Raw genomic sequence first — 16,486 nt, forward strand, 5'->3', positions numbered from 1 at the left:
GAGGTCTGATTGTATGGGAGTCTCACCGCTGGAAACAGGAAGCCATGTTGTTACAGCTTATTTAAAGGACTGGTTCTTAAGTGACATAGTTTCTTTCTTCCTGTTCCCTCAATCACATGTAAAAAATAAATCAGAAGAAAGTGATTGTGTGGAAAAGTCTGCTACGCTCAGGTTGGATGAGAGGAGGCAATATTGGCATAGTTCTTCCCGTGCGACAGTTTTATATTCTTAAGGTTACTAGATTGACATGGGATGGATGAAGCCATGGAACAGCAGCTGCCACACTATTCCCATCATAAAAACTGACACTTTAAAAAAGGATTTCCTGGCTTTGATTCATAACATTTAAGTGTTCTGCCAATAACTATCTACAGAAAGTTTAAGAAAATAACATAATCATTAACACATCTACAGTTCCACTGGGAATACTGTTTTATTGTCCCAGAGAGTATATCTATATATATAAAAATGTAAAAATCATGAAAGTGCATGTTCCACTTTTCTCCGTAACTGCTTGACACAACGATCCAGGCCACTCCCCGAGCGTTGTTGGAAAAGAAAATCCCTCAAATCTCACACCTGGGCAGGTATAGACCTGGTTTTCCACCAAGTCAAACAGCGCCCTCAAGTGGCGTTATTCCCTCAGCTCCTCCTCCTACACCTCCTCCCTTCCTGTGAAATCTACACCACACCCACAAACCAAATGACATCATCAACCAAGCAACTGAAACCACAAAGGCGGCCATTATCAGAGCCCTAGGCCCCTGCCAGGCTGCTAGGCCCCTTTAAGGTGCTGCTGGAAGGAATATTTTTATTTTGTTTCAACTGAAAACAGGCCTTTTCCAGCAACAAGGCCCAACATTGCCAAGTGGAGGTAGGGGCCTGCCTGGGGGGGGATGGGGGGCTGAATAGGGAGCAGGGATATGTAATGGGTCAGAACAGGGTGGGGGGAGACACAGGGATGAAACCTACCCTCTCCACAGTATCTCGACTCGGGGACTCTGAGGCTCAGGGGGGATCTGAAGGGGGGCTATTACCCTCCATTTCATAGACTAATGCACAGCAACGGGTGCAGGGCCAGGTAGTAAGAGATAAAACAGGTGGAAGTGGTGGTAGTTCTCTTTGTTATTGGTGTCCTTGCCTGTGAAAAGGCAGCTTGTTTTTTTCCTAGGCTTTCTGTACATGGCAGATATTTGTGTTTACAATAAACACTTTGCCTTATGTTGTAGGATTTTGTATCTAAATCTGTTGTACTTTGCATTTCTTTAGCTTCTGTGTTAATATATCATCATTAATAATTCCTATATAATGTTGGATTTTTTGAATAGTCAAGTTACTTTAGAGCCGGTCTAATGTAAATACTGTCTGTTTAAGAGAAACAGGTGCCGGTGTTTGTTAATTGCTCACAGGCGTTGTATATAAGGCTCTGCCAGAAAGCCTTCTGTATCTCTTAGATCTTTCAGTTTGATTCATCTCTTAGTAGATCACTCTCTCAGTTGTTCTCAGTTTAAGAGATTCCAAGTTGAATCTTAGTAAGAGAGACTCTCAGTTTAAGAGATTCCTTAGTTGAATCTTAGTATGAGAGTTGCTTAGTTATAATGCTAGTTTGCTGTTAATTCTTGGGTAGTTTTGTGGGAGGTTTGGAAAGTGGGTAGATAACATTGCTAAGAAAGAAAGCATTTATATTTAGTTTAAAGTCTCTTTAGAGTCAGTTTGTTTTTCAATTAAAAAACCCAACCGTTTGTATTTTCATCTGCATACTTTTACAAGTGTGCAGCTAGTAAGGGGTTTCATATAAGGGAAATAATACCCTACGCTCTTGGTGGTGTTTTCTTAGCCAGGTCAACTTCTGACTGCGTATACTCTGCGTGAAGCGTACTTTAAAGGGCCGCTGTAAAACTGGGATATATGATTTAGGTTAAGCAGGTTTCAATATCCAGTTTTCTCCAATATTATTCTTGTCATATATATATTATTTCTCAATATATAATTCCTATATAAGAAACATCCTGCCCTCCCAGAATACGGTAGCATTCTCAGTATAGGGTAGCTTTGGGATAATACCTTCTGGGACTAGCATCCTGGTTAGTCTGACTAGGTTCTTGCATTCCATAAAATGGTGGTAATCTGTATTTTGGTGGTGGAGGTAGACATGAGGCAACAAGATTTCTCTTTGTTCTGTAGATATGCTGATGGGAATGTGCTGGAACAGGCAACCATAACTGAGCTGAGGGTGGGATCTCTTGTTCAAGCATTGGTGACTTCCGGGATTTCAGCATATCCATTTCCAAATCAATGTAGCTGAAGAAGGGTCTTCCATGAGATGTTGTAGATTGTAATCCAGTTATTTTATTGGGATGTCTACAGCAGTGGAAGGCAACTGTCAGAGTCGCTATAATTGCAATGCATACACTTATTAACAAGGAAGTAAAAATGTTTCTTATCCAGGAATGGTTGTCAAATGTAGCCAAGGTGCTGTTTGATATCAGGGATTCGTTCACTGGTTTTGTGACTGGTGAGCAGATTCCACCAAAAGCAACTTCTTCAATTCGATCAATTTTGTAGGCTGGCAACATTGCCTCAACAAAATGCGGATTTATATTTCCACCAGGTACTCTTAGTTTCCTCAGCACACCCTGGATTTCATCCCTTGCACATCCGCTGGTCCTTGTGCAGAAGCAGCTGTTGTACCAGGTGATCACAGTGGACCCAGGTTTGAGATCAAGTAGTGTCATATTGCCAGGACAGCCAGCAATCAAATACTTGGACAGCTTCTCGAAAAACAAGTTAACTCTATCCCTGTCTCTCAGAAAGGAATGATAACTATTTTTTGTTCTTATGGTATAAGTATGACATGGGATAGTGGTTGGCCTGAGTAGTACAATTGTGAGGGTATCGGATGTCCTCAGCCCTCCTGAATCAGTGGCAAAGAGTAAAAATTCCTGAGGTGAATACTGAAAATCGTGATCAAGTGGGTAACCGTACATGGTTTGATAATCTGAATTAAACTGCAACCAGCTTTCCGAACCTGTTGGTGAACCATCGGCTGGGTTTATTCCAAGGGTCAGCTGTGTTGTATTTCCATCTTCCTGGTCATAAAATGTGTCTGGAGGTACTGAAAAGGAAAAATTGTGTCCAATTGTTGCTGTTATCCAGTTAATGGCATTAACAACTCTTGGGGAGGTGTTTATTGGACCTACATAGGAGTGAAGGTAACAGAGAGGAAATATAAAAACCAAGTTTTCAGAAGTCTGACAAAAAATGACAAGAGGGATTGTAAAATGTTTATGTCAATTTATCTCTCATAATTTTTCTGAGATAGGCCCTAGTGACTCACCCCCACTAAGACAGCTGGCCTTCTGCTTCAGGTGGATCATCCCAGGTGTAATTCTGGCCAGTTCAATTCTGCTGCATACACACCATCCTATATAATAATGTGCAAGTGTCTCTGCGTCCAGTCCCTGTGTCCGCGCTACTGCGCATGTGTCCCACGGACACAGGGATTGGACGCAGAGACTGGACGCACACACACACACGCTCTCCCCACCCCCTGCCTACCCTTTACCTGTGGCCGCCAACTGCCGCTCCCGGTCAGACAAGCGCCTCACTGCGCGAGGAGGAGGCTGCTTCCTTTTCCTCCTCCCCCACGCTCCCCCCGCGACCAGCAGCAAGCGCTTTCCCTCCCACCCCTCTGCCTACCGTTTCCCTCGCAGTCCTCAGAAGAACCACGGCCTTCTCCTGGACGCCCGCTGCCCAGCTGGGCTCAGTGGAGCGCCCCGATGAAACGGCGGCCGTGGGAGGGGCCAATCGCCCCCCCACGCGCCACCGCCGAATCAGGGCAAATGTTCTAGCGCCCATTTATTTAATGGGCTAAATGACACTAGTATAATTATAGAATCTTAAGAGTTGGAAGGGACCCAAGGGCAGGACCCAAGAGTTGGAAGGGATTCCTGCAGTGCAGGAATCTCAGCTAAAGCATCCATGACAGATGACCATTCAATCTCTGCTTAAAAAACCTTCAAGGAAGGAGAGTCCACCGTTCTACTGTTGAATAGCTCTTGCTGTCAGAAAGTTTTTCCGTATGTTTACTCGGAATCTCCTTTCTTGTAACTTGAAGCCATTGGTTCAAGTCCTACGCTCCAGAGCAGGAGAAAACAAGCTTCTTCCCTTTAGATATTTGAATAAGGCTATTGTATCTCCCCTCAGTCTCCTCTTTTCCAGGCTAAACACACCCAGCTCCTTCTAGACCCTCGATTATATTAGTTGCCCTCCTCTGTACACGTTCCAGCTTCTCAACATCCTCCTTAAACTGAGATACCCAGAACTGGAGACAATATTCCAGGTGTGGTCTGACCAAGGCAGAATAGAGTGGTACTATGACTTCCCCTGATGTGGACACTATACTTTTGTTGATGCAGCCTGGAATAACATTCACTTCCCCCCCTGCTGCTTGTGGTCCACCAAGGTCCCTAAATCCTTTTCATATGTACTGCTAGTAAGCCAGGTGTCCCCCATACTATTTGTTTATCTGGTTCTTCCTGCCTAAGTGCAGAACCTTACATTTGTCCCCATTGTTAGCGTGTGCCCAATTCTCCAATCTGTTAAGGTCATTTTGATTTTTTGCGGCACTAGCTACCCTTCCCAGTTTTGTGTCATCTGCAAATCTGATTAGCATCACCTCAATTCCTTCATCCAAGTAAATATGTTGAACAACGGGCCCAGGACAGAACCCTGTGGCAGCCCCTTGTAACTTTTCCCCAGGATGACGAGGAACCAGTAATGAATACTTTTTTGGGTTCAGTCAGTCAACCAGCTACAAATCTACCTAATACTTCAACTCACATTTTACCAGCTTCCTCGTGAGAATATTGTGGGGGACTTTGCCAAAAGCCTTACTGAAAATGTGGCATTCCCCATATCCACCAAGTTTGTAATTCCATCAAAAAAAGAAATCAGATTGGTCTGGCATGAGTTATTTTTGAGGAACCCATGCTGGGTCTTAGTAATCACAGCATCCTTTTCTAAATGCTTACAGACTGACTGTTGAATTATCTATTCTAGCACCTTTCCTGGTCAAGCTCACCAGTCGGTAGTTACCTTTTCGAAGATGGTGACAACATTTGCCTGTCTCCAATCTGCAGGGACCTCACCTGTTCTCTAAGATTTCTCAAAGATCATAGACAAAGGCACAGAGGTTACATCTGCAACTCCTTTGGATGCAGCTTGTCAGAGTCAGATCCTGGATATTTGAATTCATTTAAAGTAGCTAGGGGCCACAGCTCCTTCCTCATTTATTCTGTTATCACCAGGTGGGCATCACTTTCCTTTTGACTGAAGACCGAGGCAAAATAGGTGATGTTTGAAGTATATGATGTCCTCTCAAAGAAACCTGGGAACTAGTTTGTTAAGGATTCTGGGAATTGTAGCTCTGTGAAGGGTAAACTAAAGTTCCCAGGATTCTTGGGGGGGGGGAAGAGATGTGTTTTAAAACATGGTGTGTATGCAGCCTTACTCTCCCTTGAAGGAGATTTCTCACTAGGATCCCTACACCTATCGTGGGACAGACACCTGGGTGCTGTGCTTGAGGGAGGGGCTTGATGATTGTTCGGTGTGTAAGGGCCACTAAATCCCAAAGACTCACAAAACACACAACAATTATAGGAGTTTTGTGACAATCTTCCATGCTTCCTTTGTTTCCAAACCAGGCATCCCCAAACTTCGGCCCTCCAGATGTTTTGGACTACAATTCCCATCTTCCACGACCACTGGTCCTGTTAGCTAGGGATCATGGGAGTTGTAGGCCAAAACATCTGGAGGGCTGCAGTTTGGGGATGCCTGTTCCAAACTTTCTCACTGCTTAACACACATTACACCCTTTACACTGTTGTACAATATCATTGTTCTAGCTCCTACCAAAACCTTCAAATTATGGAGAAGGTGGGGGGCTGGGTGGGGAATACATGTGGAATATATGAAAAAATTGCTGCAGTTCAGCGTATGACTGAATTGTAAACTGACTACAGACAGTTGACAGGAATGTGAAACAAACATAACTAAGCATTTCACTTGAACTGAGAGAAGAAAGCTTTTGCTTACTCAAGGTAATTGGTGTTTTTTTTTACAGTAATGCTACCACAAGTTCCATGGGCGTAGGCAAGGGGGGGCAGGAGGGGGCAGTTGCCCCCCCCCCTAGAAGCAAAAAATTAATGTATTTTACAGACCATAACCAGCACTTTTCCCCTCCAAAAACTGAAGTGGAAAGGGCTTTGCTTTAGCAAGAGCAGCTAAGTCTCCGCTTGCTGGGGGGGGGGGACACAGCTGTAACAAAAACACATCAAATAAATAAAGCAAAGTGGCTACCAGTAGTTAAGCAGTTAAGACAATGGAGCATATATCCCCAGGCAAGATTTGATAGCTGACCATTTCACCCTATTGTTCTTAAGTGTGAGTTGTTAATGAGCATTCAGGAGCATTAAGAGTTCTATTGGCGATTTAATGAGGGTGCAGACTCAGAGGATTTAATTTGACTAAGGTGGCTCTGCAAGGCTAAAAGGAAGTGAATAAGAAAGGGGGGGCTGTAGCTTTGACAGACACAGTGATGTTTATAAAAAGCAGTGGTGTTCCAGTCTGCCCCTCCTCCTGCATCTACTGTAAATCAGGGGTGGCCACCTCTCAAGAGACTCTGATCTACTCACAGAGTTTAAAACTGGGGGTGATCTACCCCCTTTTGGGGGGTTCAGGTCAAAGCTGTTGAGTTTTTTTAAGGAAGGGAAGCCCTGTTTTGGGGGGTTTAGGTCAAACTTGTTGAGCTTCTTTTAGGAGGGAGGGAGGCCCATTTTTGTTTAGGGCTTCAGGTCATAGTTCAACTTTTTTTAGGGAGGAGGAAAATTTTGGGTGAGCTTTTTTTAGGGGTGCCAGTGACCTACCAGTGATCTACCACAGACATCCAGTGATCTACTGGTAGATCACAATCTACCTGTTGGACGTGTCTGCTGTAAATCAAGCAGAGAGAAAGCTGCTTACAAGGCTCCTGTACATGCAGAGTTCCAGCATCACAGCGTCACCCAGAGGCACCCACAAATATGAGTTATCCCTCTCTCTATTTCTTCCTTCCTTCCCTCCCTCTTCCATCCTTAATAAAATCCGGGGGGGGGCAGATAAGCCCCACATAGAAAGCCCATCAACATGGGGGGAATGACTCTTTCAAATACGGTATTTACCAGTAATTGGGGGGGGGGAGGCACCTAGGCCTCTAGGAGTTGGCTGCTATGTCTAGGAGTAGGACAATTCAAGAAAGCAGAATGATGCATATGCTATGGTAATATATCAATAGAATCATAGAATTGTAGTTGGAAGGGACCACAAGGGTCATCTAGTCCAACCCCCTGCAATGCAGGAATTTTTTCCTAAGGTGGGGCTTGAACCATGGTTGAAATATTATGCTGATATGCAGGAACGCCTCGGAGCCGTTGTGGCTGCGGCCATGCCTTGCCTCGCCCTCGCCCGCTCTGCCGCCCCCTCTCGCCTGCCCGACCCTCCCGTCCTCTCCAGCCAAGCAGGGTAGCCGCCAACGCTGCCAGCCCCAGAAGCACAAGGTGGCCGCTGCCGCCGCCGCCACGATGTCATCGGGCCCGTTGGCCCTGTAGCCCCGCCCACATTCCCACTTTGTGGCCCCTCCCCTCCCATGCCTTGGCCCCGCCCCTGAACGACCATGGCTTGCCCCCCCATAGTTTTGATCCTGGCTACGCCCCTGTCAAGTTCAACTCAGCCATGAAATGGGTAAAATAATTTGAAAGTATACAACAGACAATGGGGAGTGACTTGTTAACATCTGAGGTGAGGTGAGAATGGATGTGTATTTACTGCTCATCTTGTCTGTATGCCAGGGCATTAAGCAGACACTTAATAAAACAAAACCATTTAAACATAATTAAAAATCACATTAACCTGGTAAAAAATAGCTGCAGTGTCAAAAATAGTCATGTGACTCATGAAACCTCCCAACACCTGTGTAAACCTATGTGTTATGTGTCATCTTCCCCTGAAAGTCCTGAGGTGTAGCAGCTGAGGAGGAACAGTCCCATTTCGACCACAAATGGAGACTAATCAGCCGCTGTGTGAGAGACCTCGCCCTGTGTTGGCCCAAAGGCAAGAGTTGCACCCTATTTATCCTAAGCTCTTGGGAGACTTTACTCACCCAGAAAGCATGGGGTAGGATGTGGGTCTCTTCCTCCTTTTTGTGGCAACTGTTAATATTGCTAGTATTCCTAATTTTATTTTTGTTTGTTTAAAATGTTATTGGACAACTGTTAATTACTAAGGTTATTTGGACCAAACCCATGACAATTAGTTAGAATGGGAGTTGTTGTGAGTGCCCCTTAATTCTTTGAACTAGGGCACACTTCTGAATATTTCTCATTGTCTAGATCTTTAAGTCTAGAATGTACCTTTTAGCTAAGTACCTTTTAACCCTTTAGCTTGGAAACGCTTTCTTCTTACTGCCCTTCTATATGGTGATTAGCTGTCATATTATTTTGCTTGCTTATTGTCTTTTGCTTACTAATTAAACTATACTGTACATTTTGTTCTTTTACTACGCTAGTCATGGAGGGGGGAGGGCTTTTGGTCAAAAGAAGGTATATACATAAATTGAGGTTGTAGCAGTAGTAACAATACCAATGAAACCTGGTGTGAGTTACTCACATTGGATCAAAATTTTATCGCACCAATATTAATAGCTTACCTTGGTATAAAGTAGTAACATGGAATCCAGTTTGTTTGGACGTATCTTTATTGGAAGTAATAGTTGACTTTTCCAACAGTTCTAAAGTTAAGTCCCTGGTAATTTGGAAGTTAATTTTGGTTCCAAATGAGCTATCCAAGCTTAGATCACTTGTGTCTAGTTGTAAAGCACCAAAGCATGGCTTATGAGTTCTAATAGCGTTGCTGGCATAAGAGCCAATTTCATCTGTAGAGAAAGGTAACTGGGGGGTACCAGCAAATTCTGTAGACCAGGTAGGCAGCAAAGCATCATAAGAATAACACTCTGATGATTGTCTCATTTTATAAGATGGGTCACCTTCATGGAGTCTGCTGCTTGAAACTGCAGCACTGGACGATGCATCATAAATTAAATGTTGTGTTTCCCACAGGAGAGTGTCCATCTGGGATGTGGTAGGAGCTAATAGTTTGGTTTTTGAAATTAAAAGTTTGTCTGTCTCTGGAACGGTCATAAAAGACTCTGATGCAAGCGTGTATATTTTAATTACCTGTGGGCTAACCTGTGTCCTTTCAGACAAGTTTTTTCCCATTGGTAGCATATTACTATGTCCAAATGATACAGGGAATTCTGCCGGTGTTGATAATGGTAAAGAGGGAGCCATTGCTGGGGTGTTGCTTGTTCTTGATAGAAATCCAAATTCTAGTGAATGGACAAATGGGGATATCCTGAATTGCTGACTGCTATGCATTGGCAAAGCTGAAACATTGCTACTGTAATATAACTGAGGTGGACTTGTGTTGACTGGCAGTCTAAATTTGTGGACGGAAGCACCACTTATGCCTAGTGACGTAATATCAATCAAATTGAAGCCTATATTCCTGCTGGGCACATCAATCAGCATTGTAGTTTGTGGTAAAGACATAAATGACTCTGAAGCATGTTTGTAGTTGCTGAGTAGGTCTTGAATCTCGTAGCTGCCATCTGATGAGAGCAAAGAAACGACAACATTGGAAAATCGGACTCCATATGATGCTATTAAATTCATGAGTGTTGACATGGATGGTAGAGGGAGATTTGCAACATATATGGTGTCTTTAGATAGTAGTCCAGATGCTGTTAGCTGTGCATACGGGCTTGTATAATCGAGACTTCTTGTTAATTCCCCTGAGTATGCTAGAGAAGCTGTTCCAGAAGCAGTTACGTCTGGTGGAACTGAAGTTTCCATGTTGTGAGCAGGTATTGAGATCTGGGTTTTGCTCATTGGCACAGAAAAATCTAAAAAATATAGTGTGGAATTGTGCTTTGGCTTGGATTTTTTAGGCATAGAATACACATTTTGTTGCGGCACTTGAGACTGTAGTTCCTCCAGTATTGTTGGTGTTCTGGAAGTCACTTTACCCTCAAATTCTGTTGATGGTGATATCAGAGAAGGTGAAAGTTCAGAAGAAAGAGACTGGAAAATGGCAGATACTTGTGTTTTAATCTGACCATTCAGTAACATTTGAATGTCCATGGACCCTAAGGCATCCATGTAAGTGGGGATAACTTCTTTTACAGCTTCATACAAAGGTGATAAACTCTCACTAGGTATTATAACAGACTGTGTGTATATCATAGTAGTTGACAAAATTGTTAAAGCCTCTATTTTGGTTGGTCTCAGTACGAGCCCAGGGGTGGCCATTAATTGCCTCCTCTGCCGTTTTCCTAAATGATTTTTTCCATTGCCTCCTTCTTTTTTAAGTATTCTCCAGCCAGCAATTTCATACCCCAGCAGCTGTGAGAGATGGTTTGACACCACATTGTGTTGTAGAATTTGTACTAATTCATAAAGCATAGTGAACACTCCAAACCCAACTGGCCAGTGGATTCCAACACAATGCTTTTTCATAGTGTTGATATATTGAATGTCTTCAGCTAATATGGTTAGATTCCAATAGTGTTTATTAAATGGGCTTTCAAAGGAAGTAAGTGTCAATGAAGATGGATGCAAATGGAGATAGTCTGCCATGGTGCAAACTAGATCTAGTCGCTTTTGAAAGTCTAAATAATTTTCTGTATGAATTATAATCTCAGCAAAGGTGACCGACATTCCCCTTTCACACAGTGCTGCAGAACAGATACTGGAAGCCCCAAAACATGTGCTATTAAAATAATTTGGCATTAAAAAGGGTTATCTTACTTATTTAGAAAAAAATATATAAACAACATAATAATAAATCTCTGAACAGTACAGTATACATAAAGCAAAATAAAATATGCAGATCAAGTCAGCAAAATGTAAAATCAAATGGTAGATTATATATCTGAATAGGCTTGTTGAAATAAGGTTTGTAGTGGGCGTCTAAATTAATATAGTGAGGGTCCCTGCCTAATGTTAATAGGGAGGGAGTTCTTAGGCATAGGTGCTGTCATACTGAAAAACTGACCCCTTACAACTGTGGAAGGAATATTATATGGCACTTGTAATAATGCAAGCTCTGTAGATCAAAGTGGTTGAGTAGGTACATAAAGGGCAAGGGAATCATTCGAGCAAATTGTCCCCAAGCTGTTAAGGGCTTTATGCACCAATAGTAAAACCCTGAACTTGGGCCGGGAACAGATCAGCAGCCAGTGCAGACCTTTGTGCAGAGGTGTAAATATGCTTTTGTCTTATTCCTGTCAGCAGTCGTGTCGCAACTGCAGTTTCTGAACCATTTGCAAGAGATGCTCCGCCTAGAGTGCATTGCAGTACAGTAATCTAAACTTGAAGTCACCACTGTGCCTGGATTACTGTGGTCAAGTTATCCTGGTCCACAAACAACCCAAGCTGGAAAAGGCACTCAAAGCCAGCTGGCAGAGTGTTTTTCATCCCCTGGCAGTTATTCTAAGGGATGCCAAGGGCAATTATTTTACCTCTAATGTTATTTAATATCTATGAAATGTGTCTTTCTGTTTGAGGAAAGGGCTTGGATCCAGCAGAGGTTCTCTGAACAGAAGTGAAGGGAGGTGATTTATTTCCCCCCTGGTTTTCTGCAGTCATCTGTGCTGCTTCTCACTCCCTTTCAGAGGGTCCCCCAACCCTCCAGAGCAGATAGCAGGTATAGGGGGCTGCAGGGAGAAGGGGGGATGAGACCTAAGAGGGCCTTGTTTTGCTGATGGAACCTTGGATCCAACCTGTGTCTTTTCCCAGCTTTGTTCTGAATATGTTACACACACACACACACTTGCACATAAAGGTGAAGGGACCCCTGACCATTAGGTCCAGTCGTGACCGACTCTGGGGTTGCGACGCTCATCTCGCATTATTGGCCGAGGGAGCCGGCGTACAGCTTCCAGGTCATGTGGCCAGCATGACAAAGCCGCTTCTGGCAAACCAGAGCAGCACACGGAAACACTGTTTACCTTCCCGCTTGGAGCGGTACCTATTTATCTACTTGCACTTTGATGTGCTTTCGAACTGCTAGGTTGGCAGGAGCTGGGACCGAGCAATGGGAGCTCACCCTGTTGCAGGGATTTGAATCGCCGACCTTCTGATCGGCAAGCCCTAGGCTCTGTGGTTTAACCCACAGCGCCACCTGCGTCCTACTATATTTGCACATAGTTCGGAATAAATGAAATACTGATAAATTTAATCAAATACATTTCTTTTTGGAAATCGCTGCAACTTACCTGTCATGCTGTTGGTCGGCGACCACTTCCTTTTCATGGGCAAGAGCATTGTTGTGAACATGAATTGCAAAGTTTGCACCAGCTGTTGGTGTTTTCCAGCCACAAGACTCTCCGTATGCAACTATAGTTAGATGGTATTCTCTACTGTCCTCCACCATTGGCAGTCCTTGAAGAGTATTTGTGTTAGGGTTATATTCCAACCACATTGGTAAAGCTGAACCACTAGCCAGAGTAACCTGTTTAATTATAAAAAAAGATGTGGGCACAGGAGATGGAATGTAGTATAATCAAAATAATCTATAGATATAAAAATATAAACTGGGTATGTTCCTTCCTCTCCAATGTTCAACAAAACCGCTTGACCAATACTGTTGAAATTGGGACACAAAGTCAAATGTGACTGCCCAAGTGACCCCATGCCGTTTTCAAAGACAGATGAGTCACCTATGCCAGGTAAAAAACCCCAAACCCCGTGTTTCAGAACTCACAAAGCACCCACAAGTGCATGCTGGGAGCACAGGAGAGATTGCAACACAGCACCCTCTAGTGACGGCTACACTGGTACTACACCTAGGAAACCTACCTTCTCCACAGGCTCGGCTTTACAGAGTAGCCCACTTTCCAGACTAGGTCGCGTGGAGGTAGGGCCTTGCCTGGGGGGGGGGGGAATGGGGCGGAATAGGGGGCAGGGATAGGTAATGGGTCAGAACAGGGTGGGGGGAGACACAGGGATGAAACCTGCCCTCTCCACGGTATCTTGGCTCGGCTTTGCAGACTAGGCTGCTTTCCAGTCTAGGCCGAGTGGAGGTAGGGGCCTGACTGGGTGGGGGATGGGGGGGCTGAATAGGTCATGGGTCGGGACAGGGTGGGCCAAATCACAGGGATGAACCAGGGTTGGGGGGGGAGGAGGGACAAGGATAGGTAATGGGTCGGAACAGGGTGGGGGGGAGAGACAGGGATGTGCTATGTAAACATAACACACGAAAAACGGGGGGACTCTGAAGTGGGACTCTGAGGCTCCATTTAACAAACTGAGCCACCACAACGCGTGGCAGGACCAGCTAGTGAATAATAAAAAATAAAGTGGTACCTCTACTTACGAATTTAATGCGTTCCAAATGCACATTCGTAAGTCAAAAAAAATTGTAAGTCGAATCCCATATGCATTGGGAGAAAAAATTCGTAAGTAGAAGCAACCCTATCTAAAAAATCGTAAGTAGAAAAAATCCTATCTAAACCGCATCCAAGATGGCAGATGGAGCTCCATTCGTAAGTAGAAACATTCGTAAGTAGAGTTATTTGTAAGTAGAGGTACCACTGTATATTGTTTCCACAGGCATCATTAGATGCAACAGGGCTGTTTGTTTCAGATTCGTAAGATGTAAAATATATATATTTGGTACTCTCTTAATTTGCCTGGTGTGTGGACCTGCATATGACTGTCTGAACAAGTGGATGGTGATGGGCGAATCCTGATTTTCACACCACAGCAGGACAACTAATACTGGTCTTTCAGAGCCAGCTATTTCCTACTCATTAGCTCCCATTCAGGAAACATCTACCAGTCATTCTGGTCAGTAACAAGCAATTTCTAGAACAAAGGAAGATTGCTTAGTCCCCATAATAATCTAAACAACTAGAAGTTAGATTTTTCACGGCCAGACTACTGTAGATGTATTGCAAGCAGACCATCAGATAGTCATAAAGGGAAGAATATGAGTTGATTTCAAATGCTTTCCCCACCAATTTACAGTTTTCAAACTCTACCAGTTTTGTTTATTTAAAAGATGCACCAGCAGAAGTCAGATGCTTCCTCATCAGAAGTCAGAGTTACCACATCTAGTTCTACCTTAAGATGTGGTTGTTTAGACAACTCACCTGAAGCAACCTGTGTTGAAGGGCTGCCACTTCAGGTTTTACACACGGGAGCGCAAGTTTCTCGGCAAGATGTAAAGAAACACTCTTGGATATAATTAAGATACTTCAAAGGGAGCAAGCCTCAGTGAACATTCTGGGCTTTATTTCCAAGTATGCATTCGTGCGATAAGAATCATGCTGATAATTGCTAAAAAGCTGCATATTTTAGAAGCAGTTATAATTTTGTATTTATACCTCATAAAAACTACATTGGTGTTATTGACACAAGTCAAACAACCATTGAATTAATGAGAACAATACTAATTCACTGTGCATAACTGACAGGTTGACCCAAAAAATAGGTGTTCCTGTGGTATAAGCATACAGGGAGGAATAACCTGTTTCCCTCTTTCAAGGGCATCCAGGCCCTGCTGTTTTCCTGCAGCATATTTTACAACAGAACAAAACCATTTAAATACTGTGACTGGTACCAGACAGAATTATTGCCAGCAATGCTACATTACCTTGTAGTGAGTTATTTTCCCCTGGAAAGCAAATGGTGATATGGGATAAGAAAAAACTCTCCCCGCAACTGCTCTTGCATCTTGAACTCCTTGCAAGGCTTGTATTTCTTCACATGTCCTATGCGGTTCCTTGGCAACAACAGCAGGCCTGGTTGTGGTGAGATATACCAGGGTGGAGAGCAAGGACAGAGCCATCGGAATTTGCCTCTGCAGCAGCAAAGTGGCACCTGAGGAAAGACAAATGTCACAGGGGGCTGCCTGAGGCAGCCATTCTTAGATAGGCTGTGTAATAATCAAGGAAGGTGGATGCGGTCCAAACTGTAGAAAAATAAAGCATAGTTAAAGTTAACAAGGCAGGGACATTTGAAACCCATACAAGACTTAAATAAGGTTTCTTTGCTTGAGAATCACCCTAAGGTGATTCCTTAAGAGATTACGATGGTGTTTCCCCAGTTCATCTCTCTTGTAATGATGAAGAAGGCCAGGTTGGTATCTAGGAGATGAAATGCTATACTAGGGCTCCCTGAGGGGGTTCTTCAACTAGCAGCTTAAAAACAAAACGAACAAACAAAAACCCTCAAGTCAATTTAGTTTAGCTGTTCATTGTCGATTATTTTTTGTATGTGGTTCAGACTAAAGACATAAGCTCAGCCTGAGCAAGTAAAATAAACCAGCCCTTTATGTTAAGTAAAGGTAAAGGACCCTTGGAAGGTTAAGTCCAGTCAAATTTGTCTGGAGTGCGTCACTCATCTCCGCTTTCAGGCCGAGGGAGGTGTTTGTCTGCAGTCAGCTTTTCCGAGTCATGTGACCAGCATGAGTAAACTACTTCTGGCACATGCAACACTGTGATGAGGACCAGAGTGAACGGAAATGCTGTTTCCCTTCCTGCCGCTGCAGTACCTATTTATCTAGGGATGTGCGTGGCACTGGTTTAAACCACTAAGCCCCTTGGTCTCCCATTGCTTTGTCCCAGCTCCTGCCAGCCTAGCAGTTCTAAAGCATACCAGCGTGATTCATTTTTATGAGATTTGATAATCCCAAGAAAAAAAGGAAAACCACCCGAAATGAAACTACTGTAAACTACCAGAAATGTCTAATGAGTATTACCAACAGAACGGAAAAAATATATATATCAAAAGAAGCAATAAAGCAAAGGTGCAAAAAACAAGCCAAACCAATGGAAAAGAAACCAAACCAGCAGAAGACAAACCCCAAATGAAGCACATTCACCAGAAACCCAAGAACCAGTGAAAACGAATATGCTAAGTGTTGGTTAATTCCATAAGTTGCCTGCTTGTTGGGTTTCTGGTTGTTTTTTATATTTGTTTCCAGTTTCTTGTGGCTTTGCTTTATTATTGGTGGCTTTGCGTCTTATTTTGGTTTCTGCTGATTTGCTTAATTTCGGGTGGTTTTGCTTGTTCCTTGCATTTTGTTGTTTTGCTTCTTTTACTTTGATTGGTTCTGGGTTTTTTGGTGAAATGTTTCTTTTCCCTTGCTCCCTATATTGCTACATTTTGGGGATTATTATTGATTTTTGTGTTTCTCGTGGTATTTCTTAAATTTTATGAGATTTGATCCCCCTAAACCAAGCTAAAACACCAGAAATGCAAAAAAATGGCAAAGAAGCGGAACTACCAGAAACCCAAAGAAATACAAACTGAAGGAAAAGCAAAATTATTATGAACTGACAAAAAGCAAGTTCACCAGAAAGCAAAAAATAGTAAAGATGATGCAA

The 16,486-nt window shown here is 43.3% G+C and overlaps 1 protein-coding gene across 1 annotated transcript in view; it reads right to left on the reverse strand.

Annotated features, from left to right (window-relative positions):
* Nucleotides 1–1,353: 1,353 nt before the first annotated feature.
* The window catches only part of LOC118091091 (dystroglycan 1-like), a 56,741-nt gene continuing 41,608 nt past the window's right edge, over nt 1,354–16,486 (reverse strand). The window contains exons 2-5 of the mRNA XM_060279412.1: nt 14,752–15,023; nt 12,371–12,606; nt 8,744–10,863; nt 1,354–3,196 (exon numbers count right to left, since the gene is read on the reverse strand). Of these exons, the coding sequence (XP_060135395.1) occupies nt 2,037–3,196; nt 8,744–10,863; nt 12,371–12,606; nt 14,752–15,023 (3,788 nt within the window). The 3' untranslated portion in view covers nt 1,354–2,036. The remainder of the gene's footprint in view (nt 3,197–8,743; nt 10,864–12,370; nt 12,607–14,751; nt 15,024–16,486) is intronic.

This window comes from Zootoca vivipara, chromosome 10 (assembly GCF_963506605.1).
Source record: "Zootoca vivipara chromosome 10, rZooViv1.1, whole genome shotgun sequence".
Classification (NCBI taxonomy): domain Eukaryota; kingdom Metazoa; phylum Chordata; class Lepidosauria; order Squamata; family Lacertidae; genus Zootoca; species Zootoca vivipara.